At 42.0% G+C, this 20413-nt stretch overlaps 1 protein-coding gene across 2 annotated transcripts in view; it reads right to left on the reverse strand.

Annotated features, from left to right (window-relative positions):
- Window positions 1-10150: 10150 nt before the first annotated feature.
- LOC135965523 (POTE ankyrin domain family member G-like) overlaps window positions 10151-20413 on the reverse strand; it is a 30121-nt gene continuing 19858 nt past the window's right edge. For both annotated transcript variants that reach the window (XM_065522597.1, XM_065522596.1), the window contains exons 9-12: window positions 20240-20284; window positions 19050-19216; window positions 12032-12155; window positions 10151-10372 (exon numbers count right to left, since the gene is read on the reverse strand). In XM_065522597.1, coding sequence (XP_065378669.1) covers window positions 10151-10372; window positions 12032-12155; window positions 19050-19216; window positions 20240-20284 — 558 coding nt within the window. The remainder of the gene's footprint in view (window positions 10373-12031; window positions 12156-19049; window positions 19217-20239; window positions 20285-20413) is intronic.

Genomic DNA, 20413 nt, shown 5'->3' on the forward strand with positions numbered 1-20413 from the left:
GGAGCCGGTGGACGAGCAACCAACCTCATTCACTGCCGCTCATGATACATCAGTTCTACCCTAGATGTAGGGCCCCAGTGCCATCTGCTTTTCCTCAGGCCTCTGCTCCATCAGCCATCAGGTGGCAGCCACACAGTCTGTTGGAATCTGCCCATCCCTGCTTCCTTGAGTGAGTGAGGTTGGTGGCTGCTCCACCTGCTCCAGGGGCACCCTTGCAGAGGTGGCTGGTTGCTCTTTGAGCCAACTTGGCCTTGCCTGGCATGCACAGACCTCAGGTACCAAAGTGCTGCTCTGAGTGAGTTTGTCCTGCCTGAGGCCAAATTCTAAGCCTGGCCAGGGCCACAGAAGGCCTAGGCCCCTGGGCGGAAATCCTGGCTGCTTTCTGCACTTGAACATAAAGTCCTCCTCAAGACGGCCTCTGGTCTGCCTCTTGGCAATGAAGAAGCCCGCAGTGCCATCTGAGCCCTGAGGAATTGACTGGAGCCTAAAGGCAGCCCACACGCGGCTCCTGAGCCTGCTGCTCTTTTCCTCAATATGGCTCCATCTGTTAGAAAATTGTTGCACTGAGGCTTGTGCATGCCAGGCAAGGCCAAGCTGGCTCAAAGGGCAACCAGCCACCTCTGCATGAGTGCCTCTGCAGCAGTTGGAGCAGCCACCAACTTCACTCGCTATCGCTCATGGTACATCAGTTCTACCCTAGAGTTAGGGCTCCAGTGCCATCTACTTTGCTCAGGCCTCTGCTCCATCAGCCATCAGGTGGCAGCCACTCAGTATGTTGGAATCTGGCCATCCGTGCTTCCTTGAGTGGGTGAGATTGGTGGCTGCTCCACCTGCTTTGAGCGCACCCTTGCAGAGTTGGCTGGCTGCTCTTTGAGCCAGCTTGGCCTTGCCTGGCATGCAAAGGCCCCAGAAACAGACACTGCTGCATGTGAGCTTGGCCTGCGTGGGGCCAATTTCTAAGTCTGGCCATCCCTGCTTCCTTAAATGGGTGACGTTGAAGGCTGGTCCAACTGCTACAGGCGCACCCTTGCAGAGGCGGCTGGTTGCTCTTTGAGTCAGCTTGGCCTCGCTTGGCATGCACAGACCCCAGCTACGGACATTCTGCTCCGAGTGAGCTTGTCCTGCCTTGGGCCAAATTCTAAGTCTGGCTAGGGCCACAGAAGACCGAGTCCCTTGGGTTCAAATCCTGGCTGCTTTCTGCACTTGAACATAAATTGTTCCTCAAGATGGCCTGTGGTCTCCCTCTTTGCAACCATGAAGCCCGCAGTGACATCTGTGCCATGAGGAATTGACTGGAACCCTAAAGGCAGTGCACACCCTGTTCCTGAGCCTGCTGCTCATTTCCTCTATAAGGCTCCATGTGTAAGACAATTGTTGCACTGAGGCTTGTGCATGCCAGGCAAGGCCAAACTGGCTGAAAGAGCAACCAGCCACATCTGCAAGGGTGTGCCAGGAGCCGGTGGACCAGCCACCAACCTTACTCGATGCCACTCATGGTACATCAGTTCTACCCTAGAGGTAGGGCCCCAGTGCCATCTGCTTTTCCTCATGCCTCTGTTCCACCAGACATCAGGCGGCAGTCACTCAGTCTGTTGGAAACTGGCCATCCCTGCTTCCTTGAGTGGGTGAGGTTGGTGGCTGCTACACCTGCTCTGGGCGCACCCTTGCAGAGGTGGCTGGTTGCTCTTTGAGCCAGCTTGGCCTTGTCTGGCATGCACAGACCACAGGTACCAAAGTACTGCTCCGAGTGAGCTTGTCCTGCTTAGGGCCAAATTCTACGCCTGGCCAGGGTAACAGAAGGCCTAGGCCCCTGGGTGGAAATCCTGGCTGCTTTCTGAACGTGAGAAGAAAGTCCTCCTCAAGACACCTGTGGTCTCTCTCTTGGCAACAAAGAAGCCCACAGTGCCATATGAGCCCTGAGGAATTGACTGGATCCCTAAAGGCAGTGCACACCCTGCTCCTGAGCCTGCTGCTCCTTTCCTCTATGTGGCTCCATGTGTAAGACAGTTGTTGCACTGAGGCTTGTACATGCCAGGCAAGGCCAAGCTGGCTCAAAAAGCAACCAACCACCTCTGCAAGGGTGTGCCAGGAGCTGGTGGACCAGCCACCAACCTCACTCACTGCCGCTCATAGTACATCAGTTCTACCCTAGAGGTAGGGAACCAGTGCCATCTGCTTCTCCTCAGGCCTCAGCTCCATCAGCCATCAGGTGGCAGCCAGTCTGGCTGTTGAAACCATCTCTGCTTCCTTGAGTGGGTGAGGTCAGTGGCTGTTCCACCTGTTCCAGCCACACCTTTGCAGACGTGGCTGCTTGCTCCTTGAGCCAGTTTGGCCTTGCCTGGCATGCATAGACCCCACCTACCACCATGCTACTCTGAGTGAGCTTGTCCTGCCTCGGGTCAAATTCTAAATCTGGCCAGGGGCACAGAAGGCCGAGTCCACTGGGTGGAACTCCTGGCTGCTTTCTGCACTTAAACATAAAGTCCTCCTCAAGATGGCCTGTGGTCTCCCTCTTTGCAACGAAGAAGCCCACAGTGCCATCTGAGCCCTGAGGAATAGACTGGAACCCTGAAGGCAGCGCACACCCTGCTCCTGATCCTGCTGCTGCTTTTCTCTGTGTGGCTCCATTTGAAGCACAGTTGTTGCACTGCGGCTTGTGCATGCCGACCCACTCAGGGAAGCCGGGAATGCATGTTTGTACCATGCATTTCACTGCAAGTACCTTTCTCTGCAGTTGGTGACCTAGGTTTTCTTCTATAGGTTTTTTTATGGTTTTAGGTCTTGCATTTAACTCTTTAATCCATCTTAATATAATTTTTGTATTAAGCGTAAGGGAATAGCCCAGTTTCAGTTTTCTGCATACGGCTAGCCAGTTTTCCCAACACCATTTATTGATAGGGAATCCTTTCCCCGTTGCTTGTTTTTGTCAGGTTTGTTAAAGATCAGACAGTTTTAGTTGTGTGGTGTCATTTCTGAGGTCTCTGTTCTGTTCCATTGGTCCATATATCTGGATTGGTATGAGTACCATGCTCTTTTGGTTACTGTAGCCTTGTAGAATAGTTTGAAGTCAGGTACTGTGATGCCTCCAGCTTTGTGCTTTTTGCTTAGGATTCTCTTGGCTGTGTGGGCTCTTTGCTGGTTCCATATGAAATTTAAAGCAGTTTTTCTAATTCTTTGAAGCAAGTCAGTGGTAGCTTGATGGGGATAGCACTGAATCTATAAATTACTTTAGGTGGTATGGCACTCAGGCACAGAAATGTCCTTGAGTGGGGCAATACCATTCAGGACATAGGCATGGACAAAGTCTTCATCACTAGAACACCAAAAGCAATGGCAACCAAAGCCAAAATTGACAAATGGGATCTAATTAAACTACAGTGTCTGCAGAGCAAAAGAAACAATCATCGGAGTGAACAGGCAACCCACAGAATGAGAGAAATTTATTGCAATCTCTCCATCTGACCAAGGGCTAATATACATAATCTACAAAGAACTTAAACAAATTTACAAGAGAAAAACAAAGAACCCCATCAAAAAGTGGGCAAAGGTATGAACAGACACTTCCCAAAGAAGACATTTATGCAACCAATGAACATGTGAAGCAAAGCACATTACCACTGGTCATTAGAGAAATGGAAAGCAAAATCACAATGAGATACAATCTCATGCCAGTTAGAATGGCCATCATTAAAAAATCGGGAAACAATAGATGTTGGAGAGGATGTGGAGAAAGAGGAACGCTTTTACACTGTTGGTGGGAGTATAAATTAGTTCAACAATTGTGGAAGACAGTGTGATGATTCCTCAAGGATCTATAACTAGAAATAGCATTTGACCCAGCAATGCCATTACTGGGTATATACCTCCAAAATTATAAATCATTCTAATATAAAGACAAATGCACATGTATCTTTATTGAGGCACTGTTGACAACAGCAGACTGGAACCAGCCCAAATGCCCATCAAGGATAGACTGGATAAAGAAAATGTGGCATATATGCACCATGGTGTACTATGCAGCCACAATAAGGGATGAGTTCATATCCTTTGCAGGGACATGGATGAAGCTGGAAACCACCATTCTCAGCAAACTAACACAAAAACAGAAAACCAAACACCACGCGTTCTCACTCATAAGTGGGAGTTGAACAATGGGAACACATGGACACAGGAAGGGGAACACCACACACCAGGGCCTGTCAGGGTGGGGAGCTAGGAGAGGGATGGCATTAGCAGAAATCCATACTGTAGATCACGGACTGATGGATGCAGCAAGCCAGCATGGCATGTGTATACCCATAAAACAATCCTGCATGTTCTGCACATATACCACAGAACTTAAAGTATAATTTTAAAAAAAGGAAATTTGCTTTTAAGTAAACTTTTAGTCATAGAACTTTAAAAAAAAATCCTTTTGAATCTTTTACTACCACATCTTAGCTTGGACAAACTGCTGATATTTTAAAAGTAACACAAACATCAAACAGAAAGAACTAGACTTAGGAACCAAACTCAGGTTTCTATAGTTAACAGGCAGAATCTTAACACTGAGTCACCAAGACTACTCCTTCAGCCTGGCCTTGGCTAGCAAAAGATGACCTTGTTATGTAGGTGAGCCCGCTAATGTACAAACAAAAAAAATAAAAATAAAAAATATTTTCTGATAACTGGAATTTTTTTTTCATTTTTGCAGCCACAGGGCTTTTAGCCAATTCAGATGCCTTGCTCCCCACAATTTGGAACATTTCCTTGGATTTGACCAAGTCAGGAAGAGATTGGAGAAAAGTGAAACAACAACAATAAAACCCCAAACACAAACACAAACAAAGAATTGAGCAAAACAAACAAATGCACCATTTATATGATTACTGAGTGTTCTCATGGTAAGGAGAAATTAAAAGCAGCTGGTGGGTAATCTTAAATTTTAGTCATTAGAAAAAATTTTAAGACAAAATTCTAATTCAACTACTTACCTGGAAATAAGGCTCAGGCTGGTGATCGTTCTCTGCCATCTTAGAAGCTGGAAAAAACTGACACTCACCTTTCCTGTCAGAAGCAAGCCGAAACTCAGGAAAGGAGGTGCCTGCTCTCCATCGCCATGGAAGCAGGAAAACTTGCCTTCGTTGTTGGAAATGAGTAAAACTTCAGAAAAGGACTTGTACAGCAAAATCAACTTTAGATCTCAACCAAATTTTGGGTGATCAGGAACTCTCTGCAGGGGAGAAGCTCCCCAACCTCAGCAAATTATCCTATTGGTTTGGGCAATAAAGATAGCCCAGGTTGGTATCAATCAATAATGAGATTTATCAAAGGTCAGGACCACCTTTGTAATCTCCTTCTTTTTTTTCTTTTCTTTGAGACGGAGTCTCGCTCAGTCACCCAGACTGGAGTGCAGTGGCGCGATCCCAGCTCACTGCAAGCTCCGACTCCCAGGTTCATGCCATTCTCCTGCCTCAGCCTCCTGAGTAGCTGGGACTACAGGCACCCGCCACCGTGCCCGGCTAATTTTTGTATTTTTAGTAGAGACGGGGTTTCACCGTCTTAGCCAGGATGGTCTCGATCTCCTGACCTCGAGATCTTCCCACCTCAGCCTCCCAAAGTGCTGGAATTACAGGCGTGAGCCACCACGCCCGGCCCTCTGTCTTTTTTTTATCTTTATTGCTATAGTCCGTTTGGTCAGGAACTAGGAGTGCAACACTTGCTTTTTTCTGTTTTCCATTTGCTTGAAAAATTTTTCTCCATTCTTTTATTTTGAGCTTATGTATGGCACTGCATGCAAGATGGGTTTCTTGAAGACAGCATACTCAAATGGGTCTTGGTTCTTTATCCAGCTTGCCCCCGTGTCTTTCAATTGGAGCGTTTAGCCCATTTCCATTTAAGGTTAATCATGGTATGTGTGGATTTGATCCTGTCGTCATGCTGTCAGCTGGTTATTTTGCAGACTTGTGTATGTGGTTGGTTTTTGGCATCACTGGACTGTATTTCAGTGCGTTTTTGTACTGGCTGGTGATGGTCTTTTCTTTCCATATTTAGTGCTTCCTTCAGGAGCTCTTGTAAGATAGATCCGGTGATAATGAATTCCCTCAGCATTTGTTTGTCTGAAAAGGATCTTATTTCTCCTTCACTTATGATGCTTCATTTTGCTGGACATGAAATTCTGGGTTGAAATTTCTTTTTAAGAAATTTTCTGGTTTGTTGGGTTTCAGCTGAGAGGTCTTCTAAGTCTGATGGAATTCCCTTTGTAGGTGACCTTGCCTTTCTCCCCAGCTGCGTTTAACGTATTTTTTTTTTTCATTTTGACCTTGGAAAATCTGATGACTGTGTGTCTTGGAGATGATCTTCTCATGGCATATCTTACTGAGGTTCTCTGGATTTCCTGAATTTGATTGTTGGTCATCTGGTTAGGTTGGGGATATTCTCATGAATGATACTCTGAAGTACATTTTCCAAGTTGGTTCCATTTTCCTCATCCCTTTCAGGTACATTAATTCGTCACAGATTTGGTCATTTATATCATCCCATATTTCTCAGATGTTTTGTTCATTGCTTTTCATTCTATTTTTTCCCCATTCTTGTCTGCCTGTTTTATTTCAGAAAGCCAGTTTTCAAGATCTGGGATTCTTTCCTCTGCTTCGTCTGTTCTGCTGGGTGGTTTTGCACATGAGATGGAGCTGGTCAGACCTCTGCCGTCCTTAGTCTCTTTGCCTCTCCCAGGACTCCAGCTTGGGCACACCTGCTTACAGGCACTCTCGGGTGCCCCCACACACTACAATAATTTTCATAATGCCGTCACACACAATCACCATGTGACTGCATTATGAAAATTCTTGTACTGTGGTTTACAGCTCTATCAGGTCAGTTATGTTTTTCTCTGTACTGCCTATTTTGTCTGTCATCTCCTGTAGTGTTGTACAATGATTTTTAGCTTCCTTGTATTGGATGACAACGTACTTCTTTCACTCAGTGAACTTTATTCCTACCCGTATCCTGAACTCTGCTTGTATCATTTCAGACATCTCAGCCTCAGCCCAGTTCTGAACACTTGCTGGAGAGCTGATGCAGTCATTTGGAGGAAAGGAGGCATGCTGACTTTCTGAGTTCTCAGTGTTGTTGCACAGATCCTTTCTCATCTTTATGGGCTTATCCTCCTTCAGTCGTTGAGGTTGCTGACCTTTGGACAGGGTATTTTTCTTTTATTATATCTGATGACCATGAGGATTTGATTGTGGTGTAAGGCAGACTCAGCCAACTGGTTTTGTTTTTGGAGGATTTTAGGGGGCCAACACGCAGCTCCCAATTCCTGAACTGTGCGCTTTAACTCTGGGGAACGTGTATTGGGCCCCATCTTTGTTCTCTGGCTCCTTGAGGTTTGGAGTCCACTGCACTGAGGGGATCCAAGTGTGGCAGCTGCGGCGGAATGCTAGCGGATGCAGGAGTCCCTGCCTCCCTGGGAGCGTTGACCAGGGGTGGAGGCAAGACTGCAGGGGTGTGGGCCAGGGGGCCCCTGCTGACTCTGTGTGCTGTTACACTGGAGGCAGTGCTGGTTTGGGGTGGGCTGCTGGCCAGTGCATGTCTGGGTGCCTTCTCTGAGCCCCCCACCCCAAAGCAACAGTGGTCGCTCAGGGTATAAGAAGGTCCCTTTTTCTCTGCACAGCATTACCTCAGGAATGAGATGTTGACAGGGGTGGGGTTTTTGGCTCTGTTCCAACCACGGCTTCGTCTTCAGTGGCAGTTGGTGTGGGTTGGGGTGTGTGCTGCACTCCCATGTGCTGTCAGGGCAAGTACAGAAAAACCCACCTGTGTAAACACACACAGCAAAGGGATGTGAGAAGTTTCCATATAAAGAGCTGCAGTATGGAGGGGTGATGTGCAGGCTGGTGTGTGGCTGTAGGGGCCACCTTGCTGCAGCTCTCCACTGATCAGGCATGGTCCACTGGTACAGAAGCTATGGTGTGTGTACCCGAGAGTGTCCTGTAAGCAGGTATGGCCTTGCTGGGGTCCTGGAAGAGGCAAGCTGACTAAGGGGTGCTGAGGTCAGACCAGCCCCACCTGATGTGCAAAGCTGCCTAGCAGAGATCAGGTCTCAGAGAACTCTCTCAAAAGTGAACCCCAGCACATCACAACTGCTCTACACAAACATGGCCAGACTTCTTTTATAAGGAAGTCCCCTTTTTAAAGAAGATAACTCTTAGACCTGATCTGTGCTGGGCAATCTTGCACATGAGACAGGGCTGGTCTGACCGCAGCACTCCTTAAGTGCTGGGATAAAGTGTCTCATAAGAGCAAGTAGAGCTAGAGAGATAGCTGCCCCTGCCCTCTGTCCTGCATATCATCTGACTTGTTGCTCTAAAACTTTCCTTGTCTCCTGGAGGCTCCATCTGAGAGAGATGTAAGTTAGCAGTTACTTGATGTAATCACCCCAGGATGGAGGGTCTGTGCTGTGAGCCCAAGCCAGGGTTCCCTATCTGGTGATGAGCAGTGCAGGGTGTGTGGTACCTGTGGGAGATGGACTGGTGTGTTCCTTGGGTCAACTGCAGCTTGTTGGAGGTGTCGATATGGCACTTAGGGTCTTTGCTCCCTTGATATTCTGAGGGAAGCAAGGGCAGTTCCACTGCAGAGGCAGTGGCAGAGAGAATTTCAGTTGCTCCTGGAAGCTCAGTCCAGGGAATTGCCAAGTTGCTACAGGCTTGATAGTTCCAGTGGGGGGCTGGCTGGAGACCCTGGCCAGGAGGGCCTGTCCATCGAGGAGATATGGAAATGGGCACCCACATAACAGTCTGGCCACTTTTCTGTGGGGCTGCTGTGGTATGCAGGGGGTCCACTCCAGTCCCCAATTGCCTCCTATTTTCCAGTACCTGAAGGTATCAGCAGTGAAGTCTGCAAAAAGGCAAAGATGATAGCCTGCCCCTTCCTCTGGGAGCTCTGCACCTCAGAGGTATGAACCTGCTGCCAATCTGTACACACCTGTAGGATGTGGCTGGAGGCAAGTTGAGAAGTCTTGAACAGTCAGGAGGAACAGGAACAGGGACTTGCTTAAAAAAGAAGTCTGGTCACGTTTTTGTAGAGTGCCTGTGCTGTGCTGGGGGTTCAGTTCAGCCCCTGGTCGCCTCAGACACTCTGAAACTCAAAGGCTCAAATGGCTAAGTTGTCGAAACATCAAAGATGACAGTCTGGTCCTTCTCCTGGAGCTCTGACTCAGGGAGGCCTGAAACCTCTGTCAGCCAGAGAACAGCAGTGAAGGTGGCTGGAGACCCTGGTTGAAAGGCTCCACCCAGTGATTAGAAATGTGGTTGGAGACTGACTTAAACAAGAGTCTGGCCATGTTTTTGGAGGGTGGCTGTGCTGCACTGAGACACCACTTCCACCCCTGGTCAGCTTGGGCTCTCCAAAGCCCATGGGCCAGAACGGCTAGGTGCCCAAACAGCAAAGGTGGTGGCCCTCCCCTCTCTCTGGGAACTCTGTCCCAGGAAGGTTTCAAATCTCCGTTGGCCAGGGAACACTGGTGGGGGTAGCTAGAGGCCTCAGGTGGGAGGTCCTGTCCAGTGATGAGGAACAGGATCAGGGCCTGCTTACAGAAGCAGTCTGGCCATGATTTGGTAAAGCAGCTGTGCCGTGCCACAGGATCTTTTCTGCCCTTGATGGATTTGTAGTCTCCAAAGCCCACACACTAGAATGACTAAGTTGTTTGAACAGGAAAGATGGGGGCCTGCCCCATCTTGTCTCTCAGAATTTATCCTGTGTGATGCAGCTTAATGTTTAGGCTGTTAATTTTGTTGTCAACGTTAGAGTTGTTCAGAAAGGATCTCACTGTTATCTTTTAGGTTAGATATATGAGAATTCATTTCTTCCTGTAAATAAACCTGTTCATGTTTGTTCTCTGTAAAGAAGTCTCTTTCATCTATTTGACATTGATCACAGTCATGTAGGGCAGTAGTCAGTCTAAAGCGACATGATAGGATTTCCATTTCCAGTGTTTCCTAGCTGTGTCTTACATTCTGCAGTTCAGAACTGAGCATTCTCAGCGGTCAAAATGCTAAGTGTCCACTCTACTGAAATACTGATTTTTGCTAATGCTTCCTCATTCAATTTTACAGCCTTTAGAAGTTTATCATTGTTCTCAGTTGTCAAAATGCTAAGATGTCCACTGTATTTAAATACTAATTTTTGTTAATGTTTCCTCACTCAATTTTACAGCCTTTAGAAGTTTTTCATTCTTTGCTTTCACACTTTCAATTTCCTCCAAAAGTTTCTTTTCCCTTAGCTGGCTCTGCTGTTTTATTTTGTCTACTTCCAGTCTCAGCATGGCAATTTCTTCCTGCAACATGCGATTTTCATGCAAGAGATCTTTTTCTTTCTTATTGGTAAGAGAAACCTAAGTAAACAAAGGGAACTTCTAATTAGCACTCAAGAGAATGACATATCGTGATTTCTTCTGAAATTGAAGAATGACATTTATTTGTATAAGGAAAGAATTCCCATAGTGGATATTTAACGGGAAAAAAGTTGGACAAAACTTCAAATCTAAAAATGTGTAAATTCCAAAAAGTTGAAATACTTATTTAAAGACCATGAAAAATAAGTCACTAGAGGATTTTTAGAATTTCAGAATTGGAAAAGCCTTTCTCTGAATTATAAAAAAACCAGATGCATAAAATATAAGATTAATATGCTTGCATATATTTTTAAAATTGGGTTTATACTCTGATATCTAACCTATCAACCACACCATTGTAAGAACCTTAGCTATGCATATATTTGGACAGAAGCAATTTCTTAAAGTTCTTTAAGTTCCTTTTTCTGAAGAAAGTTTTATCAATATACTGCTTTTCTAATATTTTTACAGTCAGTTATAGGAATTGCATTTATTCATAACTGTTTAAGCATTGTACCCTTCCACAATATACACATCGGCATCTAAGCATTGCACTTCTACAAACAACACTGAACTCATTTAAGATCATGATTCTTAAAAGGAGAGGTCAGAAAATAAATGCAGCCGGGAGCAATGGCTCACACCTGTAATCCCAGCACTTTGGGAGGCTGAGGTGGGCGGAGATCATGAGGTCAGGAGTTTGAGATCAGTCCGGCCAACATAGTGAAACCCTGTCTCTAGTAAAAATACAAAAAATTAGCTGGGTGTGGTGGTGTGCACCTGTAAACCCAGCTACTCAGGGGGCTGAGGCAGGAGAGTCGTGTGAACCTGGGAGGCAGAGGTTGCACTGAGCTGAGATCGTGCCATTGCATGCCAGCATGGGCGACTTCATAAAATCACGGTTACTTTTGTGGTGTAAATATATTAACACAAAAGAAGCCCTATATTTCAAAATACAAATGGTAAATAAGATACAACTTACAAAGCTTTTCTTAGAAATCGTGAGATTATTTGCCATTGCAATAACTTTTCTTTCCTCTTTATAATGTTTGAAATAGTAATAAGTGTGAAATAAGGGAAATATACTGAAATATTTCTCTGGGAACAAAATGCTTATCAATAAATTATCACTAAATGTATATCATGGCAAGCCATTGTATTCAGAACTCTTTGCATTGAAATGAGAAACTTCTTGGAGCAAACTGTTACTCTCCTCAAAAGCAAGGATAATGACATTTACAATGTGGCCTCTGACCCAGCTATACATTTCCTACTTTCCTATCAGTGAAAATAACAAACTGATTTCTCTATCAATATTTTAAAAAGATGAACTAATGTCCAAAAACTAGAAAATCTGTTGTTAGTAGCAAAACTTATTTTTGATATTGGAAAGATCATCAATTCTTATGAAACATATGAAATGCTTCTCCTTTGGATTGAGGCCATTGTGAAGATCACTACTCTACAGTTGCAGGCAAATGCAGTTGAATTAAGAACATGGTTTTATCCTGTATGTACATATATAGATATATGATAAAGGATCTATGGAGTGTGTGTATATATATGTTTTTAAAATCCTTTATACTTTCCAAAATACATAAAGTTGTCTTTTAAATAAATACACATATTAAAACATTTGAAAATGACTAAAGAAAATACCTCAGAATTCATTTTCTTTTCAGCCACTTCCATCTGCTCTTGTTTACCAGTCAGAATCTCTTCTTGTGATATTCCAGCATTCTGTTCTTCTGAAACTTGCTTCTGGGTATCATTTTGTTCATCACTAAAAGAAATTTTGATTTTCATGAAATACTGGAGGTGTCCCTAAAATGATCTACAGGGCAAGATGGTGCCCTCAGATGTCATTCACACAATGCATATCTGCACATTAATCCAAGACAAGGCAAAGGGGTCTCACATCTCTTAATCCAGCTCTCCCCAACCATGTTGGCACCAGGGACTGGTTTTGTGGAAGGTAATTTTTTTGTAGACCTGAGTTGGGGGATGGTTGCAGGATGATTCAAGCACATAACATTCATTGTGCACATTATTTCTATTATTACTTTTATATAATGAAATAATTACATAGCTCACCATAATGCAGAATCAGTGGGAGCCTCAGCTTGTCTTCCTGCAACTAGATGGTCCCATCTGGGGGTGACAGGAGATGGTGACAGATCATAAAGCATTAGATTCTCATAAGGAGTGAACAACCTAGATACCCTGTGTAAGCAGCTTACAACAGGGTTTGAGTCACACTCCTATGACAATCTAATGCCATCACCGATCTGACAGGAAGAGGAGCTCAGGCAGTAATGTGAGTGACAGAGAGTGGCTTTAAACAGATGTAGCTTTGCTAGCTTACCTGCCACTAGCCTCCTGCTCTGTGGCACAGGTCGTAACAGTCCAGGGGACTGGTACTGGTCCATGGCCTGGGGATTGGGAAGCCCTGTGTTAACCCATACTTTTTACATTTATTTTTGGGAAACACTTTCCACTTATATTCTTGATTCCTCTGTATTTTATAGACAACTTAGAAATTCCTTTTGAAACAAGACAAGGTCTAATATTGTGTTTTTAACATACAACTTTGAATTAATTTTATCTGTGTATGTGACAGAGATGTGAAATAAAGTAATCCTTAATCACTTTTGATTTTACTTTTATTTCATGTATGTTAAGAATAAAACTGGGAAGTCCTAGGCAGAGCAATTGGGCAAGAGAAATAAAGGACATCCAAATTGAAAAAAAGAAAGTCAAATTATCTCTTCACCAATGATATGATCTTATCCCTAGAAAACCCTAAAGACTCCTACAAAACACTCTTAGACTTGATAAATGAATTCAGTAAAGTCTCAGAGGCTACAAAATGTACAAATACCAATGAGTAGTACCACTATACACCACCTATAACCAAGCTGCGAGTCAGGTCAAGAACCCAGTCCCTTTGACAGTGGCTGCAAAAGAGTAAAATACCTAGGAAAATACGTAACGAAGGAGGTGAGTCAACTATAAAACGATAACTGGAAAACACCACTGAAGAAAATCAGAGATGACACAAATAAATGAACATACATCCTATGTTCCTGGACTGAAAGCATTGATATTGTGAAAATGATCATAGTGCCCAAAGAAGTCTACAGATCCAATACAATTTCTATCCAAGTACCAATGTCATTCTTCACAGAGTTATTTTAAAAAGCTGCCATTCATGTAGAACTACAACAGAACCTGAATAGCAGCACACACACCAAGCAAAAGGAACAAACATGTTGGCATCACATGACCTGAAAACTGTAATTATTTTTAATGAGGTAAAAATGTATAAGAATATCACTGTTATTGTACAGAGAAGACAGTGAACAAGAAAAGAAAAGGAATTTAAAAAGAGAATATCACTACCATATACATACATTAACTGACAAAGAGACTAAAATCTCCTACTGGAGATTGAGTTAGGACTTGAGCAAAAGCTTCTAGAAATACCAACAGCAGAAACAAGAGAATTAATTTTAAGGAATAAATTATGCAGAGAAATATCTATTTTAAAATTGTAAACAGATCTTCCTGAGAGCTATTATTAACCAATTCATCGTGACCACAATTTTAAAATGAGGTCTAAAATTCTGGAATACAAAATAGTTTCATTTTGAACATAGTTAATTGAAGGCAACTTTTAAACCGAAAATGTTTGGTTAAAGTTGAGTCTAACTTAGGAAAGAAATGACCTGTACCAATGGTAACAAGAAGCCACCCAGAGCCAGTTTGAAATCTAGTCAACCAATCAATGACCACTGGTCTTGCTCACCAACTAATACAGATGTGAGCAGCTTGCTTCTGAAATACAGCCAAGCAGCAGCACCTGCTCCATCAGAATAGCCAGTGCTTGACCAGTATTCCTCTTACTATAGGAAGCAAAAAATTTCCAACTCTGTCTTTTTATTTCAAATACTAAAGGTTCATAATCCCCTGAAAAGAATTTGTAAGTCCATTAAATGTGCCACCCAAAAATTTTTTTTTTTTTTTAAAGCAGGTGGCCGGGTGCAGTGGCTCACGCCTGTAATCCTAGCACTTTGAAGGGCCGAAGTGGGTGGATCACCTGAGGTAAAGAGTTCGAGACCAGCCTGCCCAACAAGGTAAAACCCAGTCTCTACTAAAAATACAGAAATTAGCCGGGCATGGTGGCATGCCCCTGTAAATCTCAGTTCCTCAGGAGGCTAAGGCAGGAAAAATGCATGAACCCAGGAGGCGGAGGGTGCAGTGAAATGAGACCCCTCCACTGCACTCCAGCCTGGGCGATAGAGTGAGATTCCATCTCAAAAATCAAATCAAATAAAATACTAGTAAAGTTTGCAATTCCTCTGGCTCAGTTTACCGTAATTACAATTATGATTACTAGTAAAAGAATAAATAATGAATAACCACAATATTGGGCTTTTCTCCCTAAATAAAAAAAATTAAAGAATGTAGCTTATTATAAAAAGCCAAAACAAATTTTAAAATGCATATAATTACCAGACAAAACTATTAGAATGACTCATGTCAAAATTTTAAAGTGAGAATCAATCAAACAATATACGCAGGATAAACTCCATTCACTCATTTAATAAGGATTTATTAGGTAGCTACATCCAATATGCTAGGCCTTTTTCTAAGCAGTAAGGATAATGGTAGTGAAAAATAAAATCCCTATTCATGAGAGTGAGATAAACACACAATAACAACAGACAGAGAAGACAAAATATACAGTACGTTAGAGGAGAAAAACTAAAGCAGGAAAATGAAATGTTTACGTGTTTGATGGGGAGGGTGGTGGGAAAGTTGGGATGGTCAGAAAAGTCTCTGCTGAGAAAGGAGATTTTTTCTTTCTAATACAAAAACCTTTTATTTGTATATCAAAGACTCTAAGAAATAATGATATAAGGTTAAGAGCGTTGATGTCAAGATACAAATTGGTTTGAAGTTAGAGATGATAAATCACTTTGTTTCATTGAACCTTCCCTTGGTTACATTAGAGAGCCTCCCTGGTACACTCCCAGCTGAATCTTAAGCATGATGCGTCTGGGTAGTACATGGTTCTTCCTCAGAAAGTGGTTGTTCCATAATGTGATTCTTTTTACCCTTTTTCTACTTCTTAGTCGAAAGGAGGTTTTAAATAAAGAACTGAAGGAATGGAAAGAGTAAGCTAGGAGGATATCTGGGGAAAAAGCATTCCAGACACAGGGAACTGCCAAGTACAGAGGTGTGCTTGGAGTCTTTAAGCACTAGGGGTAGATAAGGGATGGCAAGAAGTTCAGTGTGGCTAAAGCAGAGCAAGGGAGAGAATTAGGAGGAAATTTGACACATACTCAGAGTGAAATGGGAGGCAATCAGAAGGGCTGGGGCAGAGGACTGACACAATTTGACTTATATTTTAAGTACATCCACTGAGTTAAGAATTGATGAAAAGGGAAGTTTTTAAAAGCCAGGACTATCAATTACCAGTCTATGACACTCATGTAGACTGCAGATGAGGGTGGCTCAGATGTAGAAGATATGACTGGCTTCTGGACATATTCTTCAGGTAGACCTGACAAGATTTACTGAGAGAATAGATGTAAGGTGTCAGAGACGGAGAGGGAGATGAATCAACAATGACAATGAGATTTTTGGCAGAGCAACTGGAAGAGTTGCCCTTAACCAAAGTAGGAAAGACTACATGAGGGGTAGATTTCAGGAAGGCCATCAGTAGCCCAATTTTGAGTCTGACAAGTGTGTGATACCCAATAGCTAACCAAATAGAGATGTCAAGTAGGCAGGCTCATATGGAAATCTGGAATTAGGGAGAGAGATCTGAGCCAGAGACATACATTTGGAAATCACTAGCATATACACGGTAGAAAAAGTCACGAGGGGCTGGGTGCAGTGGCTCATGCCTGTCATCCCAACACCTTGTGAGGCCAAGGCAGAGAGATCACCTGAGGTCAGGAGTTTGAGACCAGGCTGGACAACATGGGGAAATGCTGTCTCTACTAAAAATGCAAAAATTAGCCGAGCATGGTGGCACGAACCTGTAATGCCAGCTACTCAGGAGGCTGAGGCAGGAGAATCACTTGAACCCAGGAGGTGGAGGTTGCAGTGAGCCGAGATCACACCACTTAACTCCAGCCTGGGTGACAGAGTGAAACTCTGTCTCAAAAAAAGAAAAAGTCACGAGAGAGAAGATTGAGGACTGAGCCCTGGGAAAAAACAATGTCCAAATGGAGAAAGATGAGAAGGAGCAAGTAAAAGAGGCCATGATGAATGGATTAGAAAGGTAGGAGGAAAAGCTTGAGGGAGTGAGGTCCTGAAAGCCAAGTTGAAGATGCTGTTAGAGAGGAGATGTCCTCCACTGGCTCAAATTCTGCTAACAGATTAAATAAAATGTGTAAGAAAAATGCCTAGATTTATTACAGAAAAAAATTAGTGATAATCTTGAGGAAAAACAATGTTGGAGGAGTACTGAAACTGAGGACTTACTGGTGTGAGATCAAGAGTGAATGAAAAGCAAATTGAGTTCGTGAGTGTAGACAGTTCTGTTAAGGACATCAAACTTAGAATTCATGGCTGAGAATGTTGTAATTTTCTTCCACAGTCATGGAACAGCAATAGACAATTAATATCAAATTTTATATATAACAGGTGTAGTCTTCAAATTTTACATAACAATTATATATTTTAAAGATTATAAAATTATACACAAATGGCATTAAAAATGCCAGACTGAGGTGTTAAATTCTTAAAACTATAGAACTAAATGTCACCTTAAACATTTCTAGATTCCATAAGCTGAATATCACATTGTTCATGCTTATACATAAAGACCAAGAAACACTAAACGTTTCAAGGAGAGTATTTCTGGCTTGATAAAAATCAGCCAATTCTAGAACAGTTGACACTCATCAAATATACAAAGTAATTGATCACAGTAAACTACTGAGTTCTATTCATAGGAATAAAGCGGCAGAAATGCAGAAAATAGTCTTATTTTATAAATGCAAATTTAAAAATTATATGAAGTCACTGTGGAAAAATGTGGTGTGGTGAATGCTGAAATATATCCTTTTCTAAAAGGAAGGATAATGTCACACATGCAGGACACTTTTATGAATAAGAGTTACTGCATGAGCAGCACCTTCCTTTTAGCACAAGGTCAGCACATTAGCACCTGTGGGCCAAATCCCACTGCCTGTTTTTGTAAGTCAAGTATCTTGGAACCCAGCCACGCTTATTCACTCTACAGTTCACAGAGTCAATTAGCTGGGTGTGATGTTGCACATCTGTGGTCCCAGCTAGCAGAGAGGCTGAGGTGGGAGGATCACTAGAGCCCAGAAAGTTGAGGCTGCAGTGAGCCGTGATCACACAACTGCACTCCAGCCTGGGCAACAGAGACCCTGTCTCAAAAATATATACATAGTCTGCAAAGCCTAAAATATTTACTAACTGGCTCTTTGCAGAAAAATCTGGCCAAATCCTGGTTTAGTAGATGAAAGATCCTTTGATACATTTTAATAAAAGTTTTACCCAATATACTGAAATGTTTATATTAAATATAGATCCCCATACAATCCCTTGGCAATATTCAGATTGAAGATCCAATATTTCAGCACTCAGGCACTGACAACAAAAATTTAATAACTAGCAATCAAGGTACAGTGTCAATGGAGCATGTAGCTTCCATTTGCAACACAGCAGATATTACAAGAATTCTAAAAAATTTATCTTAAGATATGTTATCAAAGTAAAGGTTTTAAATACATTTTAATTGTGAAATAATCAGTATACTCTAGATCTAACCTCATTTGTAAAAAATGGTTCCATACTACATTATTTTCTGAGAATGAAAATTGAGCTATTTCCTATTGGTAAGGATTTACTTTTAATAATGATAAATTCCTACTGATAAGGATCCATCTTTTGATATAATGATGCTGTAATAAATGTTCTTATATGTAAGTATATATGTAACAAATCTATAAAAGTATCCTTAACGTACATATATATCCTTACTATGTTATATATGTGTGTGTGAATATGCTACTCAATTAATGTTCCAAATGCATTTACCAACAGCGTACGACATGTCTTTTTCAATGAGACCATTTCCTTTGCAGCAACACAGACGGAGCTGGCGGCCACTATTCTAAGCAAACTAATGCAGAAACAGAAAATCAAATGCCACATATTCTTACTCATTAGCGAGAACTAAACAATGAGAACTCATGGACACAAAGAGGAGAATAACAGGCAAAAGGTTCTACTTGAGGGTGGAGCATGGCTGGAGAGAGACAACCAAAAAACTACCTTTTGGGTATTTTGCTTATTATGTGGCTGATGAAATAATCTGTAGCCCAAACCTCCATGATACAGTTTACCTATATAACAAACTGCACATGTACCTCTGAAGCTAAAATAAAAGTTCACTAAAACGTAAAGAAATTCCTTTCTCCTCACGTTTGCTAATACTCGTTATTTTTCAAATAAATTAATGACTGGAAAAAATGGTAACTCATTTTTTCTGATTTTCATTTTTCTGATTACCAGGCAAGGCTGAATATCCTAGGAAAAATATAAAATTTTTAATCATGAATATTAGTCCAAATTAGGATTAGTTTGACAGCATATGGCTATCTCCTATTAAATGTTGCCATAGGCTTACCTGTGATACTCTTCATTCTCAGTGTCAGGAAATTGCTGACTTTCAGGTGTTCTGCTCTTGCTTTGTGGAATTAATCCATCATCACCATTGCCAGCAGCGGCATCATTAGTCAGGTTTTCTGGTAATCCCGTATTATTACTTCCGTGCTTCTTCATGTCTTCTTCAGCCTTGAATGGAAGTTTGATATTAAGGATATTCACTTTATTGAATAAAAAGAACCTTTTTAATGGATTTTATCAATTGACTCAGTTTGTCATTATTGTAGTCATTAAAAATATTTCACACTTAAGTTTGATCATATATACAGAACAATTACCATCTAATTTTAAGATGTAATTATCATATCATTGTAAAGTTTGCTTCATTTCTGTTTGACTGAATAAAATAGAATTTTCCAAAATTCAAAAAGGGCCCTCCGTCATTTTGTGCTTTTATTCCCAACCACTCTTCAGAATCTTATATATGTATTTATCCCATTTGACTCGTGGGAACACACAAATAAAAAGGCAAGGATGTAAAATGTGTCTTCTTCTGTCTTTACCACCTAGATCTCACATTAAGCAGTCAGATTTACAGGATGAGACACTGTGGGGCTTCAGGAATAGAAAGGAAGATTGCCCTTTTCTGCACTGAGATATTCTTCTCCCCCACTGCTTTTGATCATTCTTTTTTCATTTGGTTCCTGGGATATCAAAAACATGATGGTTCTCACTGAAACATGGGAACCAAAGTTCGCCACAACACAAGGAGCAGAGTGAAACTGCTGAGGTACAAGCGTGGATGCCCAGAAAATAAGATGCTCCCCAAATTTCACATTCGATAGCCGTACAATTTTCTAGCTGGAAGATACACAGAATAAGAAATTATCTTCTTTAGCCACATTATCTATTGATAATCAGACTAAAACCAAGAAAGATAAAATGATGGATCCAAAGCTCCTAAAGTGGCATGACCTAGCACTTTACGGCACCATTCAGGATTATTCCATAATAATGAAAGAATATCTCTGGGGTTTGTATCTCTTTAAAACTCAATCTACAGAATTCTTTCTGAGTTAAATATTAAATTTTTCACTGATGATTTATGCTACTTACATGATAGGATCATGTATGCCTACACTTACAACATTTTATTCAACAACATAATGTAAAAATCTAATTCAACAGAAACATTTGAATATAATGGTATACCTCTCTATCACAATCCTTGTTTGTTTCTGGTTCTTGAGACATTTCCTGCAAATGAAAAAATAGAAGGTTAATTTGCTTGTTGTATTTCTGTGATTTCTCCTCTTTTGGAATGCATGTTTTTAAAATAATTTTATTTTAAGTAATCAAGTATAGACAATGAAAAATTAGAAAATA

The sequence above is a fragment of the Macaca fascicularis genome, chromosome 10 (assembly GCF_037993035.2).
Source record: "Macaca fascicularis isolate 582-1 chromosome 10, T2T-MFA8v1.1".
Lineage (NCBI taxonomy): Eukaryota > Metazoa > Chordata > Mammalia > Primates > Cercopithecidae > Macaca > Macaca fascicularis.